Source organism: Dermacentor silvarum, chromosome 1 (genome assembly GCF_013339745.2).
Source record: "Dermacentor silvarum isolate Dsil-2018 chromosome 1, BIME_Dsil_1.4, whole genome shotgun sequence".
In the NCBI taxonomy this organism is placed as follows: domain Eukaryota; kingdom Metazoa; phylum Arthropoda; class Arachnida; order Ixodida; family Ixodidae; genus Dermacentor; species Dermacentor silvarum.
In genome coordinates this window covers 271,079,090-271,094,065 of record NC_051154.1, presented here as the reverse complement: position 1 = coordinate 271,094,065, position 14,976 = coordinate 271,079,090, and the positions used below count along the sequence as shown (strand labels likewise).

Below are 14,976 nucleotides of genomic sequence, written 5' to 3'. Positions count from 1 at the left end.
GCATTGGTTCGCATGATCTTGTCTGATGCATTTTAGTGTCATATGTCTAATCACGTTTAAAAAAATGAGGCGGAAAAGGATGAAGAGCTGTGCACAAAAATTTCGAAGGCAACAACCGTGCATCGCAATTCAGCGAACACAGAAGTGAGCTTTTATAATCAAGGCTTCTTGTATACATGTATATCTGCGCATTGATAGCGCAAGCACAGCAAGGCGCACCTGAAACAGCGACTAAAGAGCCAGAACACGTGGGACGTATACGTAGCTGGTACACGTGGTACGGTACGTACTCGAACTTGCTGTCGCAAGACCTCTAATGTTTCGTGTGACAAAGCCACGATATATTTTACAATACAGTGTCTTGTATGACGAGGGTGGCGATATGGGCTTGTCGGTCGGTCATAATGGAATGATATCTGGATAGCGCAGCAAAACACGGACACACGAATAAGTGAAGACAAGTGCTAACTATTAACAGGCCATATGATACTTCGCAACTAATAACTGGCGTATCAGAATACTGATTAACAAACATTTTATTAAGCTTTTATTAAAGCCTTGAAGGCGGTAGCTGTTTATATGGAAGATTTGGAGGCCGTCACATTTTAATGCGTTAACATATTATTTTTTGTAATCTTGAAAATTGCTCCTAATTCGAAGTGTTTGTTATCAAATTTCAACGCTCCATCCAAGCACTATCGAAACCAAACACGCGCCTCCGCTGCGTCAGACGGAAACGCTCAGAGACGGTGTTTGTGACGAAGATTAATTATGAATAATGGCATGTCGCGGCGAGTGCTCATATACAGAACGTCGCGGCACATGCTTGCCAGACAAAAAAGTGCCGTATCAATACCTGCCGCGACTTGGCGCGACTTTCTGTTTAAAACTTCGTCGCTCTTTGTCACGAGGCGTTGCCGTTCGATAAGATCGCCGGGCGGCGTTTTCTGCTCCCACAGCGCAAATCGGTTTTGATGTTGCTTTGATATTCCCTAGATTGAGGGTTAAACATAAATACCCAAGTTAGTGGACGGATTGATCGCCGTCGCCGTAGCACAATTGGTAGTGCAACGCACGCGTAATGCGGAGGTTGCGGGTTCGGCTCCCGCCGGCGACAGGTTATCTTTTCGTACACTTTCATTTCCCTTTTCTTCATTATTTTCTACATTCCAATTTCAACTACACTTAATTTCCTCGATGCTTTCCTTGCCTTCGTTGTCTGCTGGCTTTATGTGGTCTAGATTGAGGGTAGTAATTTAATAATGTCATTTTTAAATTCATAATAATCAATCGATCAATCAATCATTTATTTATAGTGCCCCGGAACAATAACAACAATAATAATAACAACAACAATACTTTATTCGTACTCAGAGAGGGTGAGTTCAGGCATGCAGGGTCGAGGAGGCAGACCTGCCCATACCGGAGTGGTTTGCGCGCCCAACCTGGGACCCGTGGGGGAGCACTAAACGTGCACAGGGGTGGATTGTTCAGAGTCACAGCAATCGCTGCGCGGCCTTCATTATATGCCCAAAGTCTTGTTCAAGTTCAGGAAGGAATGTCCTGGTAGTAGTTCGTGGAAGCCGTCGCCACAACGCAACAGTATCCAAGAGGAACCGTACCTCTCTGTTCGAGTGAGAAAGGGCTCAATGCGATTTGTGCGATGGTTCAGGCGCGGCGCGCTCAATAATGTCTGGTCCAGAGCGAAAAGTCTGCACAGAAGGCGGATGGTGGCAGCCTGATCTCGCGATGCAAGAGGTTGCCATAAAGGAAATCGATGCAGCGTATCAGTCGAGACGTTTGTGTAGGAGACGCGCTGCAGTTCCTTGGTGTGCTGCGGCTATCGAAGATATAAGCGGCACGACGCTGCGCACTAGCAAGGCTAGGGTGCCTCGATCCCCAGTGCCGCTTTCAGGGTGGGGACACCCACGCTTTTCGGCGCCATCTTGGTTCTTTCCAATATGGAGGCGCTCGGCGTGTGGCGGCTGCAGATTAACCATCGGGCAGAAAGAAAAGGCGGCGGGCGTGCTAAGGGCGATACCGACGTGCATTTAAATCGCATTTTCTGCTTTACCATCTGATAAGCAGTTTGCTTGCATAGAGTGCTCGTTTCAAAAGAGGTTGTCCGACACTTTTCGCGTCTATCGCAACCTGAAGGTGGCGCGATTTGTTTGCGAGGTTACCCCCTTCTTTATTTACTCATTTAACTGGTAAACGTCCCACAAATACTACTGGAATTGTACACTTGGATGAAATTTTAAGTTTGAAACTCTTTTAATAGTAATCTTCCTTCTTATGGTTGTCCCGTCATATTTATGAAACTAGGAGAAAAATTGGGAGACGTCGCGTGAGTAGGTCTGCAGCAGTTTATATGCCTGCTGAAGAAGAACACTGCACAGAGAATAGTTTTCAACACCCAAACAGAATTTATTTACAAAAGTAAGCACTAAGTATTTCACTTTATAAGCTCTCAGCGAGGTTATCTGGTTAGAATGTACTTGCTCTACTGCACGCTCGTACCTGCTACAGTCTTGCTAGCATAACACTCAGCTGCCCTTTCAGGAGTGTTAAGCCATCGCCGATAGATGCGGAGATGTGTGGATACAAATCGCTCAAGAAGTTTTCCAGTCACATCTTTGTGCTGATAACATGGGTTTTCTGGCAAGGTTACATTATTTACAATAATTTCCTTTGGTACTTTCAATGGGGTTCTCAGACAGCTCACATCTTGAGCTTCAGCAAAAGACTTCAGAGCACTGTCACATTAAAAAACAAAGTGCAGAATTTGTATGCTTCCATAAATTAAAATTTTCCACATTGGACATATTCATTTAGTTGAGTAAGGTGGTGTTCCTGTCCAGGTTCTTAAGCCGCTAGCATGCACATGCACACAAAGCAGTGTTGCACAGTGCGGATGATCGGCTTTAACAAAAAGCCTGTCAAGTGGGCGAGCACATCTTCCTCAAGAAAAGAAACTTCGTCTAAGTCGAGAATGAAGTCGGTTCTCTAATCACTCTCTTCCGACTGACTGATGCTTTATGCTTGTGTAAATTATGCTGAGAAAAAATCGACCAGGTAGGCTCTGTCATCGATCGCGTATCCAGGAAATGAGGTTACAAGTGCCCCAATACTTCTAGCTACAAAAAATGCCAATTCACAAATGTATAGAATAAAGCTACGCCGTTGCAAGAAGCCAAACACGGCGATCACACCATACTGCAGCCTTATAATCACTAGAAAACGCACGCCAACATATACAAGCAACTTCTCTGTGAAAATGAAAACGATTACAAAGGGACATTATTTTTAACAAAATCACAATCCTCACTCGCATATATCTTCGTTGTGTCAGTCGGTATCCAGTTGCCACGTTTTACTTGGGCTGCCCATTTCTTCCTTCATTCAACGTCGCAGGGGGTAACAAAATACCCGCGACTCTTATGCGGTCGATCCAGTGCACAGAGCGACATAACAACCCGTCATGTTTCGTTAACAAACACGAACATCACAAGGGACTACACAAAACACGAGCTCTCGCACCACAACGCCACAAAGAAAGCAAATGGAGCGCACGTCGGTTCAGCTCGACAGCCACGGCGAAAGAACCAACATGGCGCAGGAAAGCCAGAGCGGCGGCGCCGGGCGGTTCAAAGGTTGTCTCCACCGCGGAAAGCGGCGTGGCATCGAGACACCCTAGCAAGGCGGCCCTGAAGCGCCACAGAATGGGGTAGCCAGATGGGGGGGGGGGGGGCAATAATATTCAGGGATGGGCAGCACCAGGGCAGTGTACAGCAGCAGGGAAGCAGTGGGCGGCATATGCCAACAGCACTGCGCTTAACAAATGCCAGTATTTGGCGGGACCTGCAGCTACAGTGAGGTGCCAGGTCCCGCGAAGGGCAACCGCGAATCTAGCTCCACACCAAGTACAGCAGTTGACGTCACACGTCTGAGTTCACGGCCACCAAGGGTTAGCGCGGCGGCTTCACGGAGGCGATCGATACAGTCCAGAAATTGTCATTGCACAGGATTTTCGGTGTTGGTGTCGAACAGTCCCCTGATGACACGTGTCAATGTCAACCTGAAGGGATACGTAGTCGGAGGGTTTGTGAATGGGCTGCAGCAGCGTTATGTCATCAGCGTAGAGAAATTGTATTGGAGGTAAGGTTCTGAGAATTAGTTATAACTATACAGAATTAGTTGTAACTATTAGTTGTAACTATGCGGGGCATTAAAATGTGAATGCCTCCAAATTGTCATTTAAAGAACTGCCCCCAAGGTTCAAATAAAAAAAAATCGTGGTTAACCAACTTCCACTCCGTGAAGTTGGTTTACCAGCGAAGCTGAAACGTGCGGCCCCTGTGTCACTGTGTTAATAATTAACTTAATTATGGGGTTTTCCGTGCCAAAACCACGATATGATTATGAGGTAGAGCACTGCACGGGCCGATTTTTTCAACCCGGGCCCGGCCCGGGCCCGCTTTTACGTTGGGCAGCCCGCCCGAGCCCGATCAAAACGTTTATGGCGAGACCCGGGCCCGGCCCGGAAATAATCTACGTTACCCGCCCGGCCCGGCCCGCCACCACTTTACCATAGGCCCGAGCCCGGCCCGAGCCCGACTCGAAACCGGCCCGAACCCGGGTCAAAAAGCACACGCCGTGCCCGAGCCCGTGAAAAAACTGTTATACCCGGCCCGGCCCGGCCCACGGGCCGGGCTTTCGGGTATGCCCGAGCCCGTGCAGTGCTCTATTATGAGGCACGCCGTAGTGGGGGGACTCCGGAAAATTAGACGACCTGGGGTTCTTTAACGTGCACCTAAATCTAAGTACACGGGTGCTTTCTCATTTCGTCCCCATCGAAATGCGGCCGCCGTGGCCGGGATTCGATCCCACGACCTCGTGCTCAGCAGCCCAACACCATAGCCACTGAGCAACCACGGCGCGTTGTCACTGGGTTAATCCCGAGGGTTCAATAAAGTATTTCTCAATTATGAGGTTAGGCACACGTTCGGCTACGACGGCGATAACGACGTCATTGACGCCGCAGTCCGCCGTTGTCGCTTGCGTTCGATGTCTTGAGTTTGCTCTGCGGCGTGCTTAGCAGCATTCGCCCGCCATTGCCGCTTGCGATTCTTCGAAATTAAATTGTTTCAAAATTAAATCTGTCCTTTACGTAAGAAAATGAATGGATACCCCCCTTAAGCAGTGCCATGGCTCATACCCCCGTAAACGCGGCCTCCCCATTACGACGACAGAAGTGAAATTCTACGCTGGAATGATAAGCGGCTACGGAGCCAGATGTAGAAGACGACGACGACGAATGCGGCAGCAGCACGATCGCGTGCCGAGCACGAGCCAACGAGCCAGCTGCGGAAGAAGACAACGACGCTCGAACCAATGCTGATGATGATAGGTTTCTGTGGATAGGCGATTTCGCCTAGCCATATAAAGCTTCGCTTTAAAAAGAAATGTAATTAACAATTGTATTGTTCATTAGTATTCCGATGCTTCCGTTATTAGTGTCAAAGTATGTCCGCCTAGCCGACGAACTTATGTACAAAAACGCCACGGTCACTACTCGTATAGCATATTTATTTAAAAAAAGTATAGCCGGGAAAAAAAAAATCCGCTCTGTAGATACAGGTGTACGCCTACCTAGTTCAAAGTGGGCGAAGTTCTCCAAGAATGCTTATTGCACTACTAAATAAATGGCAGGCATCGCGCTCTTTCTCTTGCCCCTCAATTGAGTACATTTAACAATGAAGTATTATTACTCCCCTTTTTCTTTATTTTGCAACACGACAGCGACAAAGAGAGCGTTCATTTTTTGTCCATTCGTGCAGAGACGCGTCTTCACCACACTGCTTCGCCCATGACAAGCGCCACAAATAAAACACTTCTTGTCTGTTTTACCGGTGTACTTCCACGCTCATGGTGTGGAAACCCTGAACCCTGAAGCCCTGAAGACGAGCTGACGCATTGTCTCTTGGTATCAAGGCTTCGTCGTCGGGGACGGACAAGCCTTGATACCAAGAGACAATGCGTCAGCTCGTCTTCAGGGTTTCATTTCTTCTTTTTCTTTTTGTCCATGCACCGAATTCCGCGTGCCACGCGGACTCCTTCAAACCTCTTTCTCGTCGGCTTCTATGCGCCGCACCGTGCAGCAGACGACGCTTCTATACTTGAAACGGGCGTTTCAACACATGGCCTTTATTTACTTGAAGCGAGAAAATGAATGCTCGCACGTGAACGAGAAAATATGCATGGAATAAGCCACGTTGACCACGTGCTCCTGCATGTAACAAAATCGGCTTCACTTTTCAATGCTTTGGTAATATTCATTCCAACCGAGTGAGTTATAAGTAACAATGCACTATTATTATCGCAAAATAGTCAGTTTATACCATTAATTGTAATTTTTTATGTAACAATAAATCACGAAAGATGATCTCAGGTGATGACCGCGAGGCGGCGCCGCCGTTCTTTCGCCATGTCTCCTGGGTTCGAGATCGGTGCATGGTTCGTTTGAAGTACCTTGAAGTTCATGTTGAAGTGTTAGAACCTCCTGTCTCACAACTCGTATAACCATGGACGTCGGCGAGCTTATTGATATCCTCCGGGCCTACACAGATCCACACCAGCGAGAGACGGCGGAGAAACAACTCGAGCAGGTGACCACTCGGGGAAAATCGACTCAATGGGCCATTAAATGGCGCCATTACCATGATGGAAGGGGGGGGGGGGGGGTGTTGCTGCAGCTTATAGAAGCCCCGAACTAGTGTTCGAACGGTCCTGCGCGTGATAATCGCCACTTCGGGACCTCTTCTGAAAGAACGGCTAGCCTGACCGTTCAGCTGACACACTGTTACCTTGCCTCCGTGCGAAAACAGCGCGATTCGAGAGCGAAAGTATTTTGCGGTGTTGCCCGACCCGATAGGCGCCTTGTCGCCTCGCCGGTTCCGCTGCTCTACTGAGCTTCGCTGTCTGAATGTCGGTACATGCGGGGCCTTCGGGCACACTGCGTCGCTGTAGAGCGCAAGGGCGCCGTCCTAAACCGGGGACGGACCCATTGCAACGCGCGCCGGCGTGTCATCCGCCATCCTTAGGGTTAGCTGGCATGGAAAAGGCGTGCCGCTGTCACCGATTCGCGTGATCGTCGCGCTGGAGTGATTATCGTGGGCGATTGGCCTTTCGTGAGGCGGCCGCCCCGCTTTCCGACGCGCCGGTGCTGCGTGCTGCTGCGCACGTCTTTGCAGCGGCTGCTCGGTGCGCCTTTGAAGCGACGCTTTTGACTCCATTTCGAAGCCGCCCCCGCTTTCCGAATCGCGACACTGACGGGGCACTCTCCCACCGCACGTGTCGACTGCCGGACCGTCGTGTGAGCCGCGTTCGGCCTCGGTGGCACGTTGCGGGTTTTCGACCCTCGCGGTCGCGTTGCAGGTCTGCGGATTCAATTGCCGTCGCCAGGGCTTCCGGTACCGATTTGTTGGATTGTCTTCTGGAAGCGCCGCATGACGTACCGGTTGTGACAGCCGCGACCAACTTGGACATCAAGCGCTGCGCACATAACAGTACGCCGTGCCAGTCGCAAGTGAAATATGTTAGGTAGTGCCGCTGCTTGTACTCGAACCAACTGGCCGGTTGCAGGACTGTAAAGCACTCGAAGGAAGAGCATACACAGACCTGAAACCAGTGTTTGACAGTATTTGTCATAAGGAACCTTGTGTTTATTTCATGGCCATAATCAGACCTGTGCCTGTTTGGTCCAGCAAATTTAATGTTCATGTAGAAGCATTCACTGACATCGTGACCAACACTTCGCTGTAGTTGCTGCAGCATTTCTTTCATTCAATGCATCTTAACCTATTGGACCTACAGACTTTCTGAGTACATTTAATTGATCATTGCTATGAGTATCAATTTCAGCTCTCAACATGGTTGCATCATAAATGCATGAAGTTGCCCCACAATTCTTTACATCCAATTCTCTTTGAGGCCAAAAATTTCGGTTTAGTTATTAATGCCGAGTGTAATGGCATGGTAAATTTGCCAAGTGTTTGTTTGACAACCTGTTGTATACCTGAGCCGTTGGTTGCTTTCAGTATCAGTCATCTTTTTATAAACATTAAGGGCACAATTGCCGAAGCGCTTAATAAAATCTGGTAAAATCTTGTTGCCTGGCTGTGCTGCTCTTAAAACTATCATGACGGCCAAATGCTGCTTTTGTATGCGGCTGACATTTGGTGGCAGCTTTGGCAGAAGCCTTAACATTCTTAGGGTGTTAGGTACAATCAGCGTCAAAGGAAAGCCGAACAGCGGAGCGCGTGCCACAAGCATTAGAAACAGCATAGTGCGCGCCGTCCAGTCATCAGCGCAGACAGGCCCACACATCCGGTTTGGTAGTACAGCGCCACCCCACTGAAGTGCGATTTTTTTTTGCCCGTGTTCCCGCTCGTATTTTTGAAAGGAAGAAAAAAAAAAAGAAAACAGAAGCGAAAATTCAGCAACACTCAGAAGCTCAGGTTTCGCTTCTGTTTTCTTTTTTCTTCTTCCTTTCAAAAATCCGAGTGGGAACGCAGGCAAAAAAAAAAAATCGCACTTCAGTGGGGTGGCGCTGTGCTACCAAACCGGATGTGTGGGCCTGTCTGCGGCGCACTATCCTGTTTGCGGCGCGCACTGGACGGCGCGCACTATCCTGTTTCTGATGCTTGTGGCACGCGCTCCGCTGTTCGGCTTTCATTTGACGCCGATTGTACATTTATTTCAGCTGAAACAAACATTGCCTTGATAAAAAAAAGGGGGGGGGGATGCATGAAGTGAGGCTGCTCCAGCCTACTCGTTGCAGTGGGTTAGTGGCTATGGCCACTGAGCTGCTGAGGTCGTAGGTGTGGGTTCGTTCTCGGCCGTGGGGGCCACATTTTGATGAGGGCGAAACGCAAAAGCATTTAGGTACTTAGATTTAAGTGCACTATAAAGAACCCTAGGTAGTCAAAACTAATCTGGAGTCCAGTATGGCGTGCCTCCCAATCAGACACTGCATTTGGTAAGTAGAACTCCAGGATTTTAATATTCTTGTGCTACCGCCTGCTGCGTTGCAATCGGGAAATGGAGACAGTATGAGGGCGACAGCAGTGATTGTAGTGATCATCACTGCCTTGAGTCTAGTCCGGCATTGTGCAAGAATTTCAACATCAGCCGGCACAAACGGTCAAGGTTTAGGACAGTCTGCTTGTAAACATCATGGTGATTGGCTCTGGTCTTGTAATATGGAAACATCATAGCTGGCAACAAAATTTTCTCGGAACAAAATAGTATGCGAGTGGAAGGAAAAAGAAAGAAAAATAAATTGTGCAGATCTTGCGCACTGTGGAAATCTATGTAGTTCGAAACATTTCAGGTACCTAGCTATCACACATTGTTTAGGTTTCCGCAAAACGAAACCAGGTGGACCAATGTGTTCCTGTAAATTGAGTAGTTGTGTGTGTGGGTCATGAGCGTACGTGTGTGTGATGACAGCTGCATGACGGCAACCACGTCAACGATATGGCGGCAATGGCATGATTTCTATACCGGCTGTTCGGCGAGAGCCTACGACTGAGCCTATGACATGGCGATTGTTGGGTTCTACAACAGGTAGTGGACAAGCATAAGTGAAAGAAACACGGATTGTGACATTTCAGCGACTATGTGTTACGCAATCACACCTACAAAGGGCTATTTCATGTGGTGTGTGTTGAAACGACGGAATTTGTACTTCAGCGAAGAAAGTTAGAACTCGATCTTTTTGGACGATCATGAAGTCTGTACAAACTCGCACATTTTCTATGTAGCGTAAGCTGCTACAAGGAAAGCACTTTGCAAAGTGGGCCGCTCCTGGAGCTAGTTCAGTCTAACACGTGTGTGAGCTGTTACAAGGAAAGAAGACACAAAAGTGGCACATGGCGCATGCGCTGAGTGTTTCGAAGAGCTGGCTGCCTTTTGGAATGTGAGAAGTATGCGTACGATCGTGGTCTAGTGTTTGGAGCACCAGGCTGCTGTTCTCTATGGCAGAGGTTTGATTCCACCATTGGTTGCACGTTATTTTCTTTTTGTGAAAGCGAGGCGAGACACGAACCTACGTACCTATTGCAAAGTGCCAAGAATGAAGCAAAGAATGCTTTGCATTAAAAGAAACATGGCAGGTCAAAAAATTTGGTGACAGTCTGGTTAGGAAAAAAAGTAGACAGGGAAAAACTGGAAGAAAACTGACAAGATGTATGCCATTGTAATCATGAGAGGTGGTAGCCCATGCATAAAAGGAGGAGCAAGTGTTACCCGATAACGGTTTATGGCAACGAAGGGGATAAAAAGGGTAAAATAAATACTAGAATGAAAAACATTGATGCCTGTTTGAATGAGCGAGGGCTGAAAAAGAAGAAAAGATGCCCGTGCCGCAATGTTTTCCAGTGTGAGGCAAAAGACGAAAAGCTGTGCTAGCACTTGGAATGTATTGCCTCTGAAATTGTTGAATTGACTCTGACAAGCACAAGGAAAGCCACGTAGGTCACTTCCTTTCAGCTTCAGTGCATGGAGGACATTATAAAAGGTCCCTGCACCAGGTTTCGTCATCGCAAAGACGCCCACTGCCTACTCGATGCGTTGACACTCATGCCTTCAAAACAGGATGTCTATGTGCTCTGCATATGTACAGAAGGATACTGCGATACCTTTGATATGTAGACTGCACAAAGCTGCTATTGGAGATATGCCATGCAAAAAGAAAAAGATGGTGGGAAAGAGAAGGTGGGGTGTACTTGATGTGAGTGTAGTGTGGTCTGTCGGCTTGGTAGATACCACCGTAGGAACACTGAGGCAATGGGTGGAAAACCTGTGCAGTGGGTAGGGTAGCCCACCTCCTCACTCTATCGCCTTGCAACATTTCATTTGCTTCTGTTGCTATCACTAAGACCTTTAGAATACTCCTCTGCGAGACAACTCCTTGGACAGCACTCTGCCAGTTTTGTACTCCCTTTGATACATGACAGGCAACGCTATGAAGGCTAGAGACACCTCTCTCCCAGCTCGCATTTCCTACCGAGAAATAGTATGTCTCGTGTGAAAGACCTATAGGTATAGGTGCCTCACATAATTTGATGTAACATGAAATATCATACTTTTATGTAGCCATGTATGACATAATTATTACACGGGACATGTCCCAGATTTGAAACTTGGCTACCAAACCCTGGTCAACGACGACGCTGATGCTGGTGCCTCTATGATTTCATATTCTTGCAGTGCTAGGAATGATTTGTTGCATTGATGAAAAAGCACACTTATGTTCAAAGAAATGTCAGGCTTCATATAAACTGTTTTTGCGGGCATGCCTTTCTATCTGCAACTCAAAAACATGAACACAGCGATGGTTATAGACTACAGAAAAAACAAATGAGCTGCTGATATTGTAGTAACGAAAGCTGTTTACAATGAATCAGTCATTAAAGAATTCGGGAAAACTGGTGGTCTGCTGCTTAGAAAGATTGCAATTAGTTTATTTGTGTTTGCTTCAGAGACTGCACCTAAATAGGCCCTGTGATTTTTGGAGACCCTAATTGCAGGAATAAGCCACGCAGTTTACAGCGAAGCTGTACATGGCTACCCCGGGAAATTTTCTGCGTCCATGCGTGTACACCGTCTAGTTGGCAAAGATAAATTTTCTTCTCCAGAGCTAATGTAATTTTCAGTTTTCATGTAACAGAATTATGTTTTCTCGTATGTTCAAATTACAATCCGATGCTATCATGTCTACAGGTTGTGTGTAAGTCATACTTTACAAATTTTGAGACACACTTTGAGAAATTGAATTAGTTTCAATAATGCACTTGCGCCAGGCGGAGGGTCTACTAGAATGAGGGCATCTGCTGCACTCAATATATCTGTCCTTGACGAGTGGGCGCTCTGTCCGTTGCATTGGTCGCCTAGAGTGTGCTGCGACCGTAGTCAACATCTGGGCAAGACTGTTAAAAAATTAGTGACGTTCACTTCGTGAATGCGGGTTACGTGCAAGTGTATGAAGGACGCAAACATGCACTGTGGCGTCGAAGCGCCAATGGAAAGGGTGCGAACGAGGTTGTCAACGCTACTCAACGGTGCGACGCCTTGTGGTGGTGGCGCTTGTGTAACGTCGGCAACAGCTTTGCTGTACATCCACTTTCACAGCGTAGAATGCAGGCGGATTTTTTATAAATTATGTTTTTACTTTATGCTACAAGAGTCTGCCTGACAAACATCATAGTCTGCCCGTCCCCACTGCAGGTACACAAAATCATCGGCTTTGCACCGTCCCTGCTGCAAGTTGTGATGACCGGCAGCGTGGAAATGCCTGTGCGTCAGGCAGGCGCCATCTACCTGAAGAACCTGCTAGTCCAGTTCTGTCAAGAAAAAGAGCCACCACCACAGCCACAGCCGCTGCCATTTCACATTCACGAGCAGGATCGAGCCATGGTGTGCAAAGCACTCGTTGGCGCCATGGTGCACGCACCCGAGCTGATCCGCGTGCAGCTCTCGTCCTGCCTTGGCTGCGTGCTCAAGAGCGACTTTCCAGGACGATGGATGGGTGTCGTGTACAAAGTCATTGTCTATCTGCAATCACCTGAGAGTGCCAGCTGGGCGGGTGCTCTGTTGGCCCTGTACACATTTGTCAAGAACTACAAGTGAGTGGTGACGTTTGACATGCTTCTTGATGTGTGTGCATGCCATGTCTTATGCAGAGGTAGAGCAGATGCAGTAGGTAGTACTGGTAACATTATCTCTTCTAGCTAATATTTCTAACAGTACATCATGGTTTTTAATGTTCTGTAAAAGATTTGCTTTGGTGATCATTTCCTATTTTCAGTGCTACTTGGGACTCTCAATTACTAACTGGGGGCACTAAGAGAACACTGAAATTTCTTATACTTAAAGGGGGAGAGGAGGATCATAGTGCAGCGTGAAATTGAATGCGACTGTCATATGTAAGAGGCCGCCTGCGGCGCGAAAAAGAAGAGCACGTGAAGCACAGTGTTCGAAATGGCACGAGCTCTCAAGGGGCGTGAGCCGAGGCGTGATTGGGGGACGAACGGCGCTGTCGGGGGATTATCGACGTGGCTCCGGGCCAGAGGTCGCATCGCCAGCTACACTCTGGCAACGGGAGACTTGGGGTCTGGCTGAGTCCGTGACGTTGGCCGTCCAAGGTGTGGCCGTTGACCTCGGCAAGTTCGAGCGAGGCTCCTGGAATGGCTGCAGCCTCTCACGGCAGGACCGGGCACCCCAGAGAGGATCCCCCTTCTACGGCAGACCGGCACGCCATGTCGGCACTCATGAAGAAGTTGCGACGCATCCCGACGCTAGGCCTATCCAGGTGGGCCTAAGCAACACGGAGCGCCGTCCCGAAGTATTACTGACGAGTTCATCATCGACGAAGTACCGGCGAGCTCACCACTGATAAAGAGACGACATGACGACGACATGACGACTACAAGGCGACTAACTACACCATCAACGAGAGCACCGACCGCTGGGGAAAAAGAGCCAACAAGCCGGAACACACGTTCAACAACGGGTGCAGCAAGGTGACTGTAGCGTTTCAGGCGTGCGTCTCAGCGATAAGACAGGGTTGCCTGACTTTGAAGGATAGACGCTACATACATGCGTCGGCGCAAATGAGAACTTGTGTTTAGTATATTAGACTTTAGTTTGTATCTTTATTAGTATTTTTTCCCGCAGTATGTTTTAGTGTGCTTGATTTTTAGTTTTGGTTTTGAGGTTGTGTGTTATTAAAAATCTGTTTGCTGTGTCGCCATCCCGTCTTCCTTCTCCATCTCTTCTAACACCCGCACGCCCCCGAGATCAGTGACAAAAATCATCACAGCGACACACCCTAAAAATCATTTATAAGACTAACTGTTTGTAACGTGGGGGTTTATTCTGTCACTGGCCACCTAGTGGACATGCCCATTTCATCTGCCGCTGAAGTGCTGATTGGCTGGGGGCACCTTCACACATGTACCCCAGCCCAGCCAATCAGAACTTCAGCAGCAGACAAAATGGGCGCGTCCACTAGGTGGACACTTACAGAATACCCCCACGGTAGGAGAATTGCAAAAAAATTTATATGCAGAATTATTAGGCAGGTAGTGGCAGAGATGGCTAAGCTGAGAGAGTTGCTGCTGCACTATGTGTCACCAACTGATCCAGCTGGTCGTGTGCATTAGCCATTCACGGCCAGAGGCGGTGTTTCATTTCAAAGGCAGCACTGAGAGTTGTGCACCTGTGTGCATGTGCAGGTACAAGCCCGAGGAGCAAGAGCCTCTGCGTGAGGCGATGCAGCTGCTGCTGTCGTTGCTGCAGCAGCGCCTGGCGCAGCTGCTGGCCGACCAGTCGGAGACCTCTGTGCTCCTGCAGAAGCTAATCCTCAAGATCTATTCTGCGCTTGTCCAGTACCACTTCCCATTGGGACTCATCTCGCGCAAAGTGTTGACGCAGTGGATGGAGCTTCTGGCAGTCATCCTCTTCAGACCGGTGCCCGATGTGAGCAGCTTTCTTTGCCTTTGGCATGTCGTCGTTCGTCTGGCCCAATAGGCTCAGCAGAAAGTAATCTTGCCACTTGTCAGCACTCTGCTAGCTAGTAATGAAGATCGAAATTTTACGCCTGAAAAAGAAGCCCATGTAACCACCCCATCATTCGTTCACAACCATATTTTCTCAACCTCCGTTCTGTAGTTCCAGTTGTATAAAACTCCTGTGGTTGGGATGCCATGTTTAGATGCTGTGATTGGTGTGGCCACTGTGTCGCATTCTATAGGGTGCGATGCTGGGCTCGATTACAGTTGCGGTGTGCATTCGTTGCTGAGGTCCCGTGCACGGAATGCGAGGAAATGCTTAGCGTCTCTTTTTCTGTTGCATAATTTCGTCTCGCTGGCTTGCTAAAGTTTTGCCTAAACAGGTTCCCTCAGTGCATGC

The 14,976-nt window shown here is 48.3% G+C and overlaps 2 protein-coding genes across 2 annotated transcripts in view; one reads left to right on the top strand and one right to left on the bottom strand.

Annotated features, from left to right (window-relative positions):
- LOC119440408 (nose resistant to fluoxetine protein 6) overlaps positions 1-14,976 on the bottom strand; it is a 539,389-nt gene that overhangs the window by 158,549 nt on the left and 365,864 nt on the right. The gene's annotated exons all lie outside the window — the stretch shown is intronic.
- LOC119437155 (importin-8) overlaps positions 6,519-14,976 on the top strand; it is a 48,985-nt gene continuing 40,527 nt past the window's right edge. The window contains exons 1-3 of the mRNA XM_037704230.2: positions 6,519-6,668; positions 12,292-12,689; positions 14,301-14,544. Of these exons, the coding sequence (XP_037560158.1) occupies positions 6,585-6,668; positions 12,292-12,689; positions 14,301-14,544 (726 nt within the window). The 5' untranslated portion in view covers positions 6,519-6,584. The remainder of the gene's footprint in view (positions 6,669-12,291; positions 12,690-14,300; positions 14,545-14,976) is intronic.